Raw genomic sequence first — 17,978 nt, forward strand, 5'->3', positions numbered from 1 at the left:
GACGTTAGGAGCGCGGCGCGGGGGAGGGGGAGGAGGGGGGCAGAGAGGAGGGTGGCAAAACAGCTGTTCGGCGGTGGACATGTTTATCGGCGCGACTGCACGGGGGATGCGTTGTCGTTCTGGGGTATATGTTGCGCGACTCGCGAGATAACGAGAGGCACCCGGGAAATGATGTGATCGTGATACGTGGGACGATATCGTGAGCCGCTGGTGGAGCGCGCTACGTCCGGTGGTGGTGCAACGTGCATGAGGAGGAGGCGGCGGCGACGGCGACGGCGACACCGGGTTATGTTACGACGGTTCCGCGCGGCGCAAGGATATCATGGCGCAGTGCAAGCTAACCCCGCGGGAGTTCATCGGCAACGCGTTCTCCCCGCAGATCGCCGCGGTCTGCTCGGCCGCGGCCGACGCCGCGTGCCAGAGGAATAATCTCTCGTTCGTCGAGCTGCTCCAGCCGTTTTGCAAATTGAATACCGAAGGTAAGCGCGCCCGGGGACCCCGCGCCAGCCACACACGTCATCCGTCCGAGGATACGTACACGCACTCTCACGCGCATTGTTGTGTAAACTATGTGTGTATACAGGGTGTGTCGAAAGTCCGACTCCAACAGGCCAATTATGATGCTTTAATAATTTATTATTCGGTCCGCCGAGGTTTCCGAAACCCGGGGGAGGGATTGTCTCTTGAGCTTTATATATCCACGATACTGGAAATCGCTTCGAGATCTCGAACGGAGGAAGAATTGACAAATCGTGTCAGTTAACTGGCCGAATATTGTATATATATATGTAAAAACGTGACTTGTTAATTTCTTCTCCGTCCGAGATCTCGGAGCGATTTCTAGAATCGTGGACACAAAGCTTTAGCATGTCATCTTGAATCTGGAGGTTATGCCCATCGATTCCAACATGATAGACGATCTAAAGAAAAAACTATTGGTATTCGCAAGCGTGAGAAAAAATGTTGCTATGCTTAGAAAAATCGTGTTGCGTTGACAGAAAAGTTACACAAGTAAAAAATTATAATACTATTTTTGAGATAACGAAGGAAAAGCAATTCTAAAGTCTTATAGTTCGAAGATCGTATGTCAAATGAGAAAACGAAGTGTTTGCAAGAAAATGGCAAGCAATTTCGAATTTATACGATTACACAATACAATTTATACAATTTAATGTAGTTTAAGTATACGAACTGTTTATGGAACTTGACTTTTGATACACTTTGTGTATATATATTATTATTAAAGAATAATTCATTGTTATACGTGTTTAATGGGCTTTCAATATATACCTACATCTATTAGAGATTTTGAAAATTTGAGAGTTAATCTTTCAAAATACAAGTATTATATTGATAGCGATATTTACCTTTAGGTCACTTTAAGGATCCCCAAGGCAATACAGTAGCGATTAGAAATCTACGTCTTTCTATACAAGACATCAACGCACGGCCACCAGAACCGAATCTTGCCAAAAAGTTGTTGAACGAAGCGGTCAGTTCTGCCCTGTGCGAACGTACCACCACAATTCACATCGGCACGGCCGAGTTGGATATTCCTGTCTCCGTTCCTTGGTTCGAGGCATGGAGAGAGACGTTTCTGAGCGTCCAGTTTCCGTCAGATCACGAATTCACGAAGCATCTGCTCGCGTGTATGATAGTTGTTTCCACAGCGGAGGACAATCCATTGGAGAGGATTCAGACTATGGGAGCGCAATTGCATCAAAGTGTACCGGGAAATTTGCCTAAATGGTTCAACAATAATGCCCTTAGGTATTACATCTTAGTTCACGACGCTTTTCAGGATGACAGAAATAAGTAAGTGCATTATTTTTTTTTTTTTTAAATTTGTGTATGATTTTTTTTAGCTTTTTATATACTTTTATATACTTTCTGGCTTTATAAAGATAATATTAAGTTAAATGAAATTTTGAGAGAGAAAGAATTGATAATTCAGACAGTGATAAACATTCTAAATTGATAAGTTCCTCTTTGCAAACATATGTATATATCTTTATGAAATTTATCTTTTCAGAGCTGAAACAGTTTTTACAGAGATGAAGACTATTTATGGTGCTAATAATTGCTTTCTCTTGCAAATGAATTCAAGACCGCCTGGTCTTTCCGACGATAATACGCATTTGCCCGATCCTTGGAGTCAGTTCTTGACAAAACATTCGGAATTGACTGGTAACAGCGATCAGAATAGTTCCCCTCGTACGCCTGCAGACACAGGTGGTGTGTCTTCTATGCCGAGCGAGCTGACTACAGAGACTGAAAAGTACGTATTTTTATATATTTAAATTTCTTAGTTATAAATTCTTTAGTTATAAATTTATAATTACATATAATTTAAATTTTTGATATAATAAATAATATATATTAGCAAATTATTTTATCTTTGAATTACGACTTAAACACCATGGCACACAGAAGAACGCAAGCAGTAAGACTTAAGTCATAAGCGAATCAATCAGTAGAGAAACATAAACAACAGCAAATAAAAAATGTTAATTTGCTTACTGCTTACGGAAATTTGTGTGCGTGAGTTCTAAAATTTCTAAATACATTTCGGAAATGTATGGGCTGTAAAAGCAATTTTTTGTGCAGAACGAGTCAAGCCGGGACACCGCTAATGCCACACAACTCTGTTGCATTACCGTCTCCAGATTTGACAGAGTTAGTCGCAGGAATTGACACGATTAGTCTCTCTGAAATATCCGAGTCGACGAATGCGAATCTAGAAGTCGGACAGGAAGCGGTTCCAGTTACAATTCATCCACTTAGTCCAGAGAATGAGAAATCGCAAGGGTTTAATCCCGCGGCTAATACCAAGAGTCAATCCGTTATTACTAGCTCACCAATAAACACGAATGTCTGGGCGGATTCTCCGAATTACGTGGTTGCTCAACACGGTGCTCGTCTTTCCACCCAGGATCTAGAAAGATTACGAACATTGATAACGGAATTCTGTTTGCGAAGCTTGTTGCCTTATGTGGAGAAGCAAATTGGCCTATTGAACGACGTGATTTCAAACAAGAAAGTCAGTAGATCGCTATTTAGCGCCACGAAAAGGTGGTTTAGTACAAATAAGCCTGGTATGTCGGGCTCGGCGCCGTCGAATGCTGTAATGTAAGAGAAAATCATTTATTTTTACACTTTACAAGATTTTTTTCAGCGATTCTTCTCTTGAAAGTAAATTTTATTAACGTGACACAGCTGAAGCAGTCCTGAAATTCTGCATATTTGTGTTTCAGTTACACAGCGGAATCACCAGAGTTACAATTACGACGCTTAGGCGATCTGTGTTTCATGTTCGGCCACTACTCGCTCGCCTATCAAGCGTATCACAGCGCGAAGCGCGACTTCGCGGGGGATCAGGCTTGGCTCTACTACGCGGGCGCTCTCGAAATGGCGGCTCTGAGCGCTTTCATGCAAAACGAGACGAGCAGGAAAACCATCGAGTACATGGACGACGCGATACTGACTTACGCGAACAGCTGTAGGATGCCTCAGTTCGCGACGAGGGCGACGCTGCTCAGCGCCGAGTGTTTGAAGGGCCGGGGATTGTACGGGGAAGCCGCGAAGCAGTTAATACGGATGACCAGCGAGGATTCCGACTTACGTTCGGCTTTGTTGCTCGAGCAGGCCGCCTATTGCTTCATCGCCCCGAAAATGATGCGCAAATATGCCTTCCACGCGGTTCTGGCTGGGCACAGATTCTCCAAGGCCGGCCAAAGAAAGCACTCCTTGAGGTGTTATCAACAAGCGTATCAGGTAGGCACGTATGTGTATGTAGTATGGAAACGTGTCAATCGCTGAAATCAGCGGAAAAAATAGATTTGCAACTGTTGTAAGATTCTTTAATATAATTAGTAATAATTCTTGACTTTAAGATTTATTTCTTATATCTGAATGCATAAATCAATCGTATTTAAAAAAAATCTTACAACAGTTGTGTACAGTCGTGGACATATCGGTTGCGACACTTATATATAATATATATTTTATAGGTATAACTAATATTTTGTAAATGCGAACCACGATGGTGTTCTGTCTTTAGTCTAGAGACAGTACACCAATCGTGGTTCACATTTGCAAAATATTAGTGCGTTTCGAAACTTATTAAAGAAAAAAATTGTCGCAACCGATATGTCCACATTGTGCAAACTGTTTTTTCTGCTGAATGTAACCATTGTCTTTATTGATAAAAGAAATATCGCATTTTGCTAGAAACTTTTTTTTTTTAATAAGAAACTCCGTTATTTCATAAATAAAACGTATGGCATTAGGTATATTATGAAAGGGGCTGGTCTTTGGCAGAGGATCACATCCATTTCACGATCGGCAGACAGGCCGCATCCCTGAAACAAGTCTCCGAAGCGGTGAAGGCGTTTGAAAAGCTACTTAACGCTTCCAGTAAACAGCACGCCCCGCAGCAGGCTGCGTTTTTACGAGAATTTTTACACACTCATAACGTGAGTATAACACGCGGCAAAACAGCATAATTTTACATTGGATCTCGACATCAGGGTGACTCTTATCCACGGCCGTGCGCAGTTGTTGTTTCAGGAAAACGGCACGAATTGTACAGGACTTCCCATTTTACCGTTGCCGTTGCTGGACAACAACAATATCAAGGTGCTGTACGGTCCGTTGGGCAAACCAACCGAAAGCAATATTCCAGCGAGTCACGTCACGTTCGGCACCGAGGAGTCGGACGAAGCGAGATGGTCGAAGATGGAGGAGCTGCTGATAACCGAGGCGCAGGGTTCCCAGCCCATGATATTCAAGCCGACAGTCGCGCTGTACTCCGGAACGAGTAACAACGCCGTAAAACCCAACGCAGTTCTGGACGAACCGGTGCATTATTCCATCGAGCTGCACAATCCGTTGCACGTCCCGCTACCGCTCTCGGACGTGGCCCTGCTGTGGTCGTTCACTCGCAATGACGAGACCGTCACGAACGAGACGAAAACGACCGATAGCCCGGATCCGGTTGATTCGGACGTCGCGGACGCGATTCTCTTGCAACCGGCGTGCAAGCAGAATGTCGTGCTGTCCCTCACGCCCAGGCGAGTGGGCGAATTGAAGATCTTGGGTGTGAGTTATAAACTGTCCAATCCGGTGCAGACGATCGGCGGTGATCCGCCGATCGCAAATTCGACCACCGTCGTCGCCGGTAAGAGATTGTTCGAGATTACGCCGCCGAAATTGAGGAATGTCAAGGAGAAGTCCGGCGCGAATGTGCAAGGGAAGGATTACAGGCTGGAGATGAACGTGATAGAGAAGGCGGCATTTATGCAGGTACATTCTCTTCCCTTCCTCTCCCTCCTCCCTCTCTCCCAAATTCAACATTGTGTGTCAGACGACACGAAAATTTAAAATTCGTACTCCTTTCCTTCGCAGATACTCTTCACTAAACTGTCGCCAGAGATGCTGTGTGGCGAGGTACAAAGGGTAGAAGTCACGTTGAGGAATGTGGGTAACGCACCGTTGACGAACATACACATCGCATCCACCGACGCGAAACTTTTTACTTTAGGAAACGCGGAAATCGATAAGCTCGGAAGTGAAGGTAAGCGTCGGATGTGTATTTTATTTTATCACTTTGTTTCCGAAGATAAGATAGATCCTTTTTTTTTTTGATAAGAATTAGGTCAATAAAACAAGCAAAAATGTTTTTGGGTGAATAAATAATAATTTACTAATAATTCAAAATAATAATTGAAAGATTTGACAGAACGTTTTGGTTTACTTAGTCATCATCAGTTATCGTAACAATTTATATTATAGAAGAAATTGAAATTGGCATTATCAATTATAATGACGGAACAACAACGATACGTAGATGTTGTGTTAATAAACATTGTATTATATTAATGACGATTAACGATAAGTTGAGAATTGTAAAAGCGAGACAAACGTTATATAATACATCTGCGTTGATGTCAATTAAAATTTTTTCTATAATGTAAATTGTTATGATGGCTGATGATGGCTAAGCCGAAACATTCCATCAAATCTTTCAATTATTATTTTGAATTTGTAGTAAATTATTATTTATTCACCCAAAATAATTTGTGCTCGTTTTATTGGCCTGATTCTTATCCAAATTACTAAGATAACTTTGTAACTTTCTCTCCTGTCTGAAATATCTGCTATTATTGATACGATTTATCAAGTACAACAATATTGCGCTTACAGATTCAATTGCGAGGAAGAGCAGTAGGTCGGTCACGAAGGTGATATTACCAGTCTCTAAAAATGGTATACTGAATGTAGGCGAAACTCACAAAATGCCACTTTGGGTGCAAGCGCCCCATGTGAAGGGCACCCACAGATTAGATCTGCTCTTCTATTACGAAAGCGTCGAATCAAAAGCCGCTTTGAAGCACCGCTTGTGCCGGCACACCTGGCAGTTAACGGTGCTGGACTCGATACAGATCACCGCGGTCGCCGCCAGAAGCGGATTGTTCAAGGACGACTCGCCGACGTTGAATTTAATCATGTCCGTGAAGAATACCAATCAGGTTCACGATCCATCCATAAATGAGATTATTTTGGCCGAGGTGTCGCTCCAGAGCGCCGTGTGGTCCGCGTTTCACTCCTCGGTTCTGCCCCCGAGCGTGAAGGTGCAGCCTCAAGAGGTCTTCCATCTGATGCTGAAGCTGAAGAAGAAGAAGAAGGGGAAGGTCGACGGAGAGTCGACTATTTCCGACGTGTCGTTAACGTCCGACGAGAGCGGCAAGTGCACGTTGATCGGCAGTTATCCGTTCATCAATTTTGTACAGAGACGTCACATCCAGCCGCTGGACGTGAGCGAGAGTGCGAACGACGCGCAGCAGTTTCAGCCGCAGCAGCAGAATGCGGCCGAGCGCGGCTCCGCAGTAACGGACGTCACGTCACTGAGTTCCACGCTGATCGTCAAGTGGTGCGCCAACGTGACGGAGAGCGGCGTGATCACCCGAATGGCGGTCGGGCAGCATCACCTCGAGCTCGAGCATTTGAACAAGACGTACAAGCATCCGAGGGAGCCGCGCACCGAGCGTAGCGAGTACGGCGCTCGCCTCAAGGTTTTCGGGCCGGACCGGAACGTGTCGAGCGCAGTGGTTGTCCCTCTCAAGGACCCCGTGTGGGAGGCGGAGTATCTGAAAAGTCTAATCTCTTTCTCTCTCGGTCACCAAAGGCATGTCACGCACGATTTTCGCCAAAGCCGATTGTGCATCGTCCCCGTGACGATGTATTTGCAAAATCACTCGGAGATGCGAGTCGACGTTAAAATAAGTACGATAGGTACTAGCAGGTGAGCAGAAATAAAATATTTATGAGAGAGATGTTTCTTTGAAGTTCTGAGAATTGCGCTATAATTCAATTAATGAATAAAAGATGTTTTTCAAAAGTTTGTCAAGGGTGACCTAAGAAAATTGGTCACGCTGAGATAAGTTTAATTAAGGGGGGTTTTATCTTTGCCGGCCGTAAATTAGCCATTGTTTCGTGAATTTTTTTAAGGAAATCTATTATATACAGTAAAACGCGGGTTTTTGCATAAACTTATATATTATTCGAACAGCAAAAAAATATATTTTTTATTAAAATGTATTTTAATGCCTCCAAGTGGCGATTGTTTCGTGGCATGTTTTTCGAGTTGACGGAAATAATTACGAAAAAATGAATTAAGATATTGACTTGATTATTTTTTTCTCTTGATCCTAATACTTTAATGCATAGTGTGAATTAAAATAATGTCAATTGCCTGAAATTTGTAAAAATGGTAGCATTTGAAAAAAAAATTTTTTTGCCCTAAAAATATTTTAAATTTTTATTAATAACAAATTGAATGTTTGTTGTAAAATCATGATTTTAGTTCACGCCATGCGTTAAAGTATTAGGATCAAGAGGAAAAAAAAATCAAGTCGATATCTTAATTCGTTTTTTTCGTAATTATTTCCGTTTTCAGCTCGAAAAACATGCCACATTCAATCGCCACTTGGAGGCATTAAAATACATTTTTATATAAATAAAAAATATTTTTTTTTGCTGTTCAAATGATATATAAATTTATATAAGTTTAAAACGCGGGTTGCAAAAACCCGGGTTTCCTGTGTTAAAATTGCCGTGTTACCTGCGTTGAAGCCTCTTTTCTCCAATGTTTAAAAATTCATATTTTCCAGAAAAATAAAGATATAAACTTCTTTCTGAGCTCATCTTAAAGATGAATTATGTGGCTATTTTTTTAAAAATTGTGATTTTATTTAAAAATAGCCGGGGTTTTAATACGCAGCGCGCGCGAAGCGCGCGCCTCTTATGTACTAGTTACTGTATATAATAGATTGCCTTAAAAAAAATTTATGAAACAAGGACTAATTTTACGGCCGGCAAAGGTGAAACCCACCGTAATGGAGAATATATTGAGAAATTATAATGTAATGTGTTGACAAAAAAGATTTTAGAGTACAATTCCCAAAACTTTAGAAACGTAATCTAATACATAATATTAATATAACATATATTATAAAATATCTCGTATAAAATATACAAAATATTACTTAGCGTGTGCTTAACACCGCAAGTTAGCTATTCTGCTCTTATATACTTTCCCCTTACACTTGTGTATATGTAATGTAATTTTTCTTTCGCAGCGAAACTCATCTTCCGAGCATCAAGTCTCAGCTGTACTCGCCACAAGCTTCAACGTACTACAAGTACGCCGGTCACTCGTCAATTTATTGCGACGTTGAAGCGCATGCAAGTAATACCATGAGATTACACGCTGTGCTGCCCGGCACGGGAACGTACGACCTGGCGGCGCGAATAGAGATCTCCGTTAAAGTCACCAATAGCCAGGAGTACATTGCTCAGAAGGGCAAGATGGAGAGTATATGCATCGTTAACGACGGCAGTACGTAGATTAACACGCGGTCACAGTCACTAATGGATATGGGAGAGTGCTACTTTTTTCTTTTTTTTTTTTTTTTTTTTTAGCTGTAACTCAGAATCATTCCTTGTCAGTATATAGTAGTATGTACATACGGCGTATGTTGGAAAGAAATTGTTACATTATATTACAATTGATATTTTAATAACGTCAACATATTTTTTACCCGACATTATCACGTTTCAGCGTCGAAAACTGCTTTTGCTTTGCTGCGATAACTTTTTGTACACTGCGCCCGGCGGACACGCGCGGCGAGAGGATACGCGAATAAACCAGACTCGCCCGTCTCGGGCGATCGATTACGCGTTCAGTCAGGTTTCACTGATGTGATTACTTAACTTTCTTACGACCCGTTTAGTCTCGAGGCTACCTCACGGTAATTATCTACGAAGCAAGTCGAGCGCATGGCAGGAATTTGAACGACTCTTCTGCCAACTCGTCGCGCTTAATATTGGGGACTGCAATACCCTTTAACTGCCAAACAAGCGATACGCACGTTTACCTTTCACCGAGACATATCGTCTATAAAGCACTTATAATTATCTGTTATCTTCTGTCGGAGCGAAAGAAATTCTTTTTCTTCATACAAGTGAATTTACTCAAATCTCAGACGTTTGGAGTAAGTGAAAAGTATAAATATTTTCTTTCGTCGCGTGTAAAAAGAATTAGAAATACCAATCTTGTTTCTCTGCATTAACTCAATGTGAATGTACATTCGGCGGTCGATGATGCGATTGCTTATGACAGCATGAGGAATAGAGATTAAACTTTTCAAACATTTTTGAGATGTTGCGAGAAATTCGGAAGAACAAAATAGGTAGATGAAAGAAATATTTGAGGTCTCTTAGATGATAGGCTTGTATTTTTTGTACAGTGTACTTCTTAAGAAATAAGAATGTGTATAAGTCAATTTTTATGAGCCAGAGAGAGAGAGAGAGAGTCCTAGTGTAGATTATAATAACTTATGCAAGAGGAAGCAGTCCTGTATATATATATAAAACTTGTCAAATTCATGAGTTAAGTATAAATAATGGACAGAATTATCCTGGCACTTTTAACGATTACAATGGCGTTTGTAACATACTGTCTTTCCATAACACGTTAAAACTTCCCTCGTTAAAAGAATCTTTGAATAATCCTAATTGTAAAAAAAATAATATATAATCACCCTGGGACGAAAATTATCCTTTATAAAATAAAGAAGTCTAGATTTTTTGTAAATTTAACGGCATGTGTTAGAATATTTATTCTGTATAACTACATCTCGAGGATTGTGTATTAAAAACCTTTGATAATGCGTTATAAATATATGTACAATCGTGTAGATATAGTTAATATAAATGTAATTATTTATAATGTCACCGTTGCATATATGTACATTTAATCGTGTGCACATCTTTTTTTTTTTATATGTCACTCCATGTATTTGCTCTTTTGCATATAGTGTAAAGTTGTTTAAAGAAAAAAAGAAACATTGAGAATCTCTTTTAATGATTTTATGGAGAGTGACCGAAATAAAACGGGAATTTTGATGCATCCAATATTTGAAAAAATATATAACATACTCAAATATACTACAATTCAGGGATGCACGCCATAATTTTGCCATAATTTTGAAACGCGTGCCATTCAATAAGAAGAGTTGGCATGGAATTTTTGGCGCTCAACGGTTGGCAGTTCTGTTGGCGATAGGACGACTTCCATGATGAGAATCTCGTCGCCAATCGCGACGGCTTCACGTTATTGAAAGTAACCTCTTATCCGTGCTCGCCTTCATTTTCCTTTTCTCGTGTGGTTAGCTCCGCCTAGGAGTCGGTGAGACATCACATTTCTTTATCCACCATTATCTCTCGACATCGTAATATACATTAAATGTTTCCTTGCATGCCGCGTTTTTCGGAACTGTTCTCGACACGTTGATTTATGTATTTCTAGCGTTACCTTATGCGGATTTAATTTAATTTGCAGGTTAAAATGGGACGCCGACCAGCAAGATGGTAAGTAATGAGTTTTTATATTCGTCGCCTTCATAAATTATCTTTATCTTGTCAATAACCTTTGTAATATTTTTTTTCTCCGATACCATATGGTATTTGTACACGAAATACATTTACGAATGTTATATTCCGTCATATTAACACAATGATTGAACCAGAGTTAAATCTTTGTACAATTGAGCATATTTTAGATAAAAAATTACAATTACGTTATCTTGCGTAACATCGTGACAACGAAAACGTCTTGTAATTCCGATTTGATATTACAATTTTAATAATATAAATTCAATATTGAAATTTAATGTCAAAGAATATTTCTTTAGAATGTACGATAGTACTGCTGTATCTTGAGGATTTTTTTTCCTTTCTAGCTATCGGTATTGTAAAAATAAGCCGTACCCGAAATCCAGATTCTGTCGTGGTGTGCCCGACCCGAAGATCCGTATTTTCGATCTTGGGAAGAAGAAAGCCTCTGTCGAGGACTTCCCGCTGTGCGTACATCTGGTGTCGGACGAATATGAGCAGCTCAGCTCCGAGGCTTTGGAAGCCGGACGTATTTGTGCTAACAAATACATGGTGAAGAATGCCGGAAAAGATCAGTTTCATATTCGTATGAGGCTCCATCCGTTCCACGTTATTCGTATCAACAAAATGTTATCGTGTGCTGGAGCTGATAGGTATGTAACTGGCGTTAAGATAGCAAAATTTCTTAACCTTGTGTCCCTAGTATGAGAAATCCCTCCGAGATCTCGCACGGAGAATGAATTAACAAATTAACATTTGAACAATTTGATCAATTAACCAATGTGATCAATTCGTTCTCTTTGCAAGATCTCGGAGCGATTTCTAACATCGCGGACACGCAGAGTTTTAGAAATATATCTTTTGAAAATTTTCATGTAACTTTCACTTTTTGTGATTTCTATCTTATAGTCCGACATACAATTGCCGGTCGGTAAATTTCTTTAATCCAAATTATATTTTGCAGGCTCCAGACTGGAATGAGAGGTGCCTTTGGCAAGCCTCAGGGTACTGTGGCCAGGGTACACATTGGCCAGCCTATCATGAGCGTGCGTTCCTCCGATCGTCACAAGGCGGCCGTCATCGAGGCTCTGCGACGTGCCAAGTTCAAGTTCCCAGGCCGCCAGAAGATTTACGTGTCGAAGAAGTGGGGCTTCACGAAATACGATCGTATCGAATACGAGGAGCTGAAAGTGGCAGGCCGTCTTGCCCCCGATGGTTGCAATGTCAAGTATCTGCCAGAGCATGGACCGCTCGAGGAATGGAAGAAGTTTAGGAAGGTACTTGCTGCAGCTTAAATAAGCTTGGGATATTTTGGACATTGAATTGAATAAAATATATAATCAGAAAAAGCGAGAGTATATATATTTACTAAAAAATCCTAGAACAATCTAGAATGTAATATCCAGAATTATTTCTCCTATTTCTATGTGAGAGTTCAGGATAGTTTTTCTACACTTTAACAATCTTTGAATTAATATGATTTTGTTGAATTATTTATGAAAAGAACACTATTAATTGCGAAAGACGGGCAAAAAATACAAATTAGAAATACTTGTTTAAAAGATATTTTGAGGCAAGAGTTTGACAATTAATTTGAGATATTCGTGTCATATCAGATTTGAACGTCCAATTTATACATCTAATTGAATCTAGTTATCTTTTACAAAATAAATATCGGTAAACGCCGAATGGAAGCACTTTTATTATCTAATGTCAATTTGCATGTGTAAATAAAAATTTGATAATTACATCTTACTATCTAAATTCTAAAAAAATGCAATATTACAATGTTTTCTTTTTACAAAGTACCGTCCCAGTCTTCATAATTTGATAAAGTGTACATACATACGTGTGATTTTACTCGAGATTCTAATAATTACAGTATGACCATTTATTAAGAAACAATCTTTTCGTACCTTATTTATACTAGAGTTAACTTGTAGAATAGAACACCTTTTATACTGTGAGATTAGGGTTACTTTCCATTTGATAACACAATTCGATTCTTCATTTCTACTTTCGCACGACTCCGACCACCTTTACAGTTCCTTGAAAGATAGAATACAGAAGGAAAAACAAACCTAAACAAAATCCTACTTGTTAAATTATATATAAATTTCTCTCGTTTTATAAAAATAAATACTCTATTGTTCTGAATGTAGTTGCACGCTTGTGTATACACAGATATATCTACACAATATAATTAAAATTATATAATCAACTTGTACCTCTCTATATTTATATTCATAAATTACAATGGCTTTCCATTTATCATATTGCACCTCGTCTTCGGCTAACTTGTATCTTCCTCTGTTATTCGTTCTCTTCTCTCGTTAAAAATTACGTAAATGGAAAGCATCCACGTTGGGCTAATTAAAATGTATAACTTTAAGAGATTACGTTTTAATGATTGCGAGAAATTTAGTACGGTTGGAGTTCAAAGCACTTGAATAAATAAATGATATGCACAATTGTTACAATTACACGAAATAAAACACTTCGTATAAACATTACTTTACAAAATATGAATGAACATCCTGAAAGGATACACTCTCGGCCGCTTTCTAGTGTGAGTGACAAGTAGTGTCCGTATCATTTTCGTTTACCGTATTTTGAATCTCGTCGTCAATGTCAATGTCGCATATTCTATGGGAATGTACGTCTAAAGCTTCGGTACTTGTCGCCGCATCTAACAGTGGCGATAACTTTTCCGCTTCGCTGTCTTCATCTTGTCCCTGTCCCTTTAAAAGTACATTCATATATTTATATCTCTAATAAATGCAATTTTTGTTATGAATAAAAATCACACAGATTGCTTAGAGTTTGAGTCAATTTAGTCAAATTTCTCAGAAGTGATCACGAAAAGGACGATTTCCTAAGCAAACTTGTTCAATCCAACTTATTGATACTAATTTTCTTACATCATATTGTTTCAATGTATAAAAGTGGCATACCTCGTATAAGGAAGCTGGTTGTTTCTCGTTAACCAATCTCAATGTGTCGCGCGTTCTTAGACCAGATTTATCGCGCGAATGTACCGATTTGGTTCGCATAGCTGGAGATCGATTATGCAGCTCCTTTTGAGAACCCGAGTGCTCGTCCCTGGATAACAATACGGACATACGGAATTCGGGGGTCGGACAAGCGGTACTGCTGGTCCTAGCCGATATATCAGTTTCTTTCGCGGATATGTGTTTCGAGACCGGGGTACGTTCCGCCGAGCTGCAAATGTACACGTTTTTCACATATAAACGTAGTAACATTTTAATTAATTTATTAACGTTTAATAAATAACTACAAAGATCGATACGAACCGATTTAGGGTCTCCGCGGCTTGAATGGCACTCGCCGTATCTGTATCGGGAGTGTCCGGTGATTCTGGCGCAATGATGGCAGTTCGTGGAGTATAGGGTCCATTTAAAGCTTCTATCAGAGACACCGCCTCGTAGCCCGATGGGATGTTCTCGCAACTTCCCTGGAACAATAATTTTCAAATTATATCAGACAATTTCCAGTGACAACGAATAACTCAGAACACGCATGTCCAAAAGTGAAACATAAAAAACATTATTCAGATGTCTTTTAGACATATCATATCACATCCGTCTTAAAGATTCACTTTTGAGCGATGCTTGCTGTTGTGTACCGTCTGAGAGGAAACACGCAGAGATAGAGTCGATTCAGAAACTATCAACATAATGATACGCAATCAAAGCTAATGAAAAATGATTAATCTCACCTCCGGCAACGGCGGATTGGATATAATTGTGCCGGTCGCCTTCTGGAGAGCTTTAATTTGCAGAAGCGCCCTGAACGGCGCGCGACATATCGGACAGTTGTTCGCCTGGTATCTCAACGAATCGGCGCACGAGTTGCACAGGCACAAGTGTCTGCACGGCAAAATTAGCGTGTCGCGTACCTCGCTCATGCAAATTACGCATTCGGAGCCGTTGTCCTCGGTGTCCTCATCGCTACCTTGTTGCTGTACAAAAAAAGAAAAGAAAGTAAAGCTGAAGCTCTTAGATCTTTTATTCTCGCTCTTCGAAATTTGAAGTAAAAGTGTCTTAATTTCTTTTTAACGAAACCAAAGTCGAGGTAGCACAAGTATATCAATCTTACAGCATCTTTGTATATGAGATTAAAAAAAAGGAATAATCTAAAAAGTTACAATTCTTATTTCACATGCATAAAAATTATATCTTCGAATATTAGCTCGACTAAATTTAATTTGCGCCAAATATTCATTTAGGAACATCCAGAATATTTTTATTAAATTTAACGAAAATTGGAGGGAAAGAAAATTCCTCACATTATCTGGAAAAAAAAAACGCGCGCACATACGTATTCGAGATAATCTGTTCTTTTCAAATATTATCGTGCATTCTCGTACCTTTGAGTTTTCAGTATTTTTATTCTCAATTCCATATATCTCCTGTACCAAATAGCAGAGGCCGTCCACGTAGAGCTTCTGTTTAAGCGCTTTCAACACGTACGTTCCGTCGGAATGTTTTTCAACCACCGCTATGGTTGTGTGAGATTGTTTCAGATCGTCCGATCCTTCCTCCGCTACACAATGTATAGCTATTGGGATAATCTACAAATTACAAAAAAAAAGAATACGTCTCATTTTTCTTGAACATTTTCATCAATCTTTTCAAGGATAATGCATGTATGTATTCGTTGCAAATACCTCCTTATCGGCGTTGTACATCAGATCTTCTTCGATGTGCAACGTTGGATCAAATATATGCGACGTTTGTGAGAATAATTGATTCGCTCCTTTCTTGTAATGATATGTTTCAGAGTTCATAGACGGATCCCGTGGTATGTATCTGAATTCGATAAAAAAAAAATTCAATTCTTATCAAATGTTTTCTGTGCAGCAATGTTTAAGCTTTGTATCCACGATCGTAGAAATAACTCCGAAATCTCGAACGGAGAAAGAATTGAAGGACTTGCTGCGACATGTGGGCTAATTCCACATTTTGTAACGGCGAAAAATTAACTCCTAAAGTTGAAGTGATGAACTTCAAAATACATTTTTTTCGTTTTTAAAATGTAAATGTCGGTTCCTGGTAGCACCGCTCTTGCAGCAAGCAGCCCTTTAGCCAATTGATTAAATTGTTCAAACGATTTGAATTGTTGAAATGGTTCGTTAATTCTTTCTCCGTCCCCGAAATCGGAATCCACGATCGTGGATGCGAGATTTCGCATTACGTGTACATACGCGACTCCCTTCGTCGAGACCTCCTCCGTACAAAAGTAATAAATCGTTATCGCACATCTCACGTCGCAGTCGAACACAAATTCAATGTTGAAGCGATTGGGCTTCTTGTCAATGTCAATATTGTCGCCGTAATGCTTGACCACAGTGTGGTAATGCGAGGACGTCGAAGTTTGGTCCATGTTGCGCACCAGCCTCAGAGACTCCTTGCGTATGTTCACTAAGCTCTTTAACGTCTTCGTGGGATCGTTGGCTTGCGGCGGTGGATACGGAAACTGCAATCAAGGCGACATGTGTGATTAATCACTGTTAACACAACGGAAAGTAAACAAAAGATTTATACACGTATGCGTATCCATGTTTAAATAGATCTTTTGTACATAAACAATTTGCCAATATATAGAAAACAATAATATTACGTTGCACAGACTTAGGCCCTGTCCAGAAAAATTTGCATAACTGCATATAATCATATGCGTAAGGACAATTATCCAAATTTCAATTATAAAAACGAACGTAAAATGCTATTGGACAATTTTCTTTATGCATATTATTATGCAGTTATGCAAATTTGTCTGGATAGGCCTTTAGTCATAAGTACAGAGCACCTTCAATTTATTGTACGTTTTCTTGGAAAAGGCGTTAATAAAAGTCACAAAGGACTAAAAAAAAAAATATTAAAAATTGTTAGAAAAATATTTTTCAATAAAACTGTTTTTAGCTGTTAGTTTTTTTTTCCCCCCGCTAAATAGAGAACATTTACGTTAATTTGCGAGGATATACACTTATTGTAAAGATTGTATGACGTTCGTACGGGAGTTGGCCGACTGCCCAAGAAATTGAGATCTGCATTCTCCCCGAAGAGATACGCCTCGGGCTGCGGTGTGTCAAATCGCTCGCCGCCCATTATAAAGTGACTGCCGAAGTAGGATCCTGTGTACGGGAGTTAATTCGGATATCAGTAAAATCTGGCAGAATAAAGGGATGCGCGCTTCGTGTGTAAACGCAACGTGAGGTTTCGCATGTTTGTTGACATAAATCAAGTACCAGATCGCGGAGGATATTTGTACGCGTGGTTCGAAGTGATGTCGACCTCCTCGACGCCAGCGTTCTGCCTGCTCGTCAACGATCCCATTTCGCTCGGCGATCAAATCACAGTCAGGCCAGGCGGTCAAATAACAATGGGAAAGTCCGACAAATATATCTGTCTCCCGTTCGGTGCGACGGCAACTGCACCAGCGGAGGCGTGTGCGCGTATATATCCGTGGAGATTCACCGCTGAGCGATCGAAAGCTGCGGCCGAGGGTCGTCACGCTGATACGCGTACATGGGTGGAATTATTAACTCGACTTCGTCGGCGCTTGTTGTTATTGAAAAAAAGTGAAAAAAATAAAAAGGGGAACACGCGACGGGGACAGCGAGATCGCGACGGCAAACATGATCGCGGACATCGGAAAATTATTTGTCAATGCTGCCAATCCCGCGTTACTTAATTCGTTCTCGACGATACAGCGAAATGCAGACAAAGGCTTCATTAGGCTTCACATCCTATTGAATGAGCAGTGTATTCTGAACTTAAAATTAAACAGGCCTCGTATTTTGAACTTGAAATTAAATAAATCCCGTATATTTTTTGAATTAGTAGGAATAAACAGAGCCCCATATTCTGAACCTACATTGAATCAAATAAGATTAGCAGTATATTTTTCATTATTAGTAGGACCAAACAAATCCCTGCATATTCTGAACTCGTAGAAGATCAAATAGATCCCACATTTTGCATTAGTAGAATCAAGAG

General features: G+C 39.9%; 3 protein-coding genes across 7 annotated transcripts; 2 read left to right on the forward strand and 1 right to left on the reverse strand.

Annotated features, from left to right (window-relative positions):
• Positions 1-53: 53 nt before the first annotated feature.
• LOC105448686 (trafficking protein particle complex subunit 8) lies at positions 54-10,241 on the forward strand. 2 transcript variants are annotated; one of them, XM_011687394.1, is made up of 10 exons: positions 54-479; positions 1,374-1,815; positions 2,033-2,278; positions 2,608-3,129; positions 3,255-3,774; positions 4,290-4,475; positions 4,558-5,304; positions 5,407-5,575; positions 6,205-7,303; positions 8,640-10,241. In XM_011687394.1, exons 1-10 carry the CDS (start codon positions 323-325, stop codon positions 8,905-8,907), a joined length of 4,356 nt encoding a protein of 1,451 aa, XP_011685696.1. In that variant the 5' UTR covers positions 54-322; the 3' UTR covers positions 8,908-10,241. The 2 variants fall into 2 exon arrangements, with proteins under 2 accessions (XP_011685696.1, XP_011685698.1); XM_011687396.1 differs by having other exon boundaries at positions 1,374-1,770.
• A 400-nt stretch (positions 10,242-10,641) lies between these two features.
• On the forward strand, positions 10,642-12,305 carry LOC105448688 (60S ribosomal protein L10). 2 transcript variants are annotated; one of them, XM_011687397.1, is made up of 4 exons: positions 10,642-10,750; positions 10,904-10,932; positions 11,304-11,609; positions 11,921-12,305. In XM_011687397.1, the coding sequence occupies exons 2-4, from the start codon at positions 10,910-10,912 to the stop codon at positions 12,249-12,251; spliced, it is 660 nt and encodes a 219-aa protein (XP_011685699.1). In that variant the 5' UTR covers positions 10,642-10,750; positions 10,904-10,909; the 3' UTR covers positions 12,252-12,305. The 2 variants fall into 2 exon arrangements, with proteins under 2 accessions (XP_011685699.1, XP_011685700.1); XM_011687398.1 differs by lacking the exon at positions 10,642-10,750 and having other exon boundaries at positions 10,761-10,932.
• Positions 12,306-12,638: 333 nt separating this feature from the next.
• LOC105448691 (RING finger protein 157) lies at positions 12,639-17,648 on the reverse strand. 3 transcript variants are annotated; one of them, XR_974267.1, is made up of 10 exons: positions 17,228-17,647; positions 16,995-17,113; positions 16,184-16,455; positions 15,647-15,788; positions 15,347-15,550; positions 14,696-14,938; positions 14,271-14,431; positions 13,911-14,178; positions 13,471-13,697; positions 12,639-13,325 (listed from the first exon to the last, which is right to left on the reverse strand). XR_974267.1 is itself a non-coding variant. In XM_011687408.1 (10 exons), exons 1-10 carry the CDS (start codon positions 17,313-17,315, stop codon positions 13,290-13,292), a joined length of 1,668 nt encoding a protein of 555 aa, XP_011685710.1. In that variant the 5' UTR covers positions 17,316-17,648; the 3' UTR covers positions 12,639-13,289. The 3 variants fall into 3 exon arrangements, 2 of the variants coding, with proteins under 2 accessions (XP_011685710.1, XP_011685709.1); XM_011687408.1 differs by having other exon boundaries at positions 13,563-13,697; positions 17,228-17,648; XM_011687407.1 differs by having other exon boundaries at positions 12,639-13,697.
• Between the last annotated feature and the right edge of the window lie 330 nt (positions 17,649-17,978).

The sequence above is a fragment of the Wasmannia auropunctata genome, unplaced genomic scaffold (genome assembly GCF_000956235.1).
Source record: "Wasmannia auropunctata unplaced genomic scaffold, wasmannia.A_1.0 LD336083.1, whole genome shotgun sequence".
Classification (NCBI taxonomy): Eukaryota; Metazoa; Arthropoda; class Insecta; order Hymenoptera; family Formicidae; genus Wasmannia; species Wasmannia auropunctata.

Coding starts and splice junctions, on each gene's coding strand:
- LOC105448686 (XM_011687394.1), top strand. CDS start 323: ATGGCGCAGTGCAAGCTAACCCCGCGGGAGTTCATCGGCAACGCGTTC. Junction 4,476..4,557: donor AATTTTTACACACTCATAAC/GTGAGTATAACA, acceptor GGCCGTGCGCAG/TTGTTGTTTCAGGAAAACGG. Junction 5,305..5,406: donor AGAAGGCGGCATTTATGCAG/GTACATTCTCTT, acceptor TTTCCTTCGCAG/ATACTCTTCACTAAACTGTC.
- LOC105448688 (XM_011687397.1), top strand. CDS start 10,910: ATGGGACGCCGACCAGCAAGATG. Junction 10,933..11,303: donor GGACGCCGACCAGCAAGATG/GTAAGTAATGAG, acceptor TTTCCTTTCTAG/CTATCGGTATTGTAAAAATA. Junction 11,610..11,920: donor TCGTGTGCTGGAGCTGATAG/GTATGTAACTGG, acceptor TATATTTTGCAG/GCTCCAGACTGGAATGAGAG.
- LOC105448691 (XM_011687407.1), bottom strand. CDS start 17,315: ATGGGATCGTTGACGAGCAGGCAGAACGCTGGCGTCGAGGAGGTCGAC. Junction 16,456..16,994: donor TGGGCAGTCGGCCAACTCCC/GTACGAACGTCA, acceptor CCTTGATTGCAG/TTTCCGTATCCACCGCCGCA. Junction 15,551..15,646: donor TGTACAACGCCGATAAGGAG/GTATTTGCAACG, acceptor TGTAATTTGTAG/ATTATCCCAATAGCTATACA.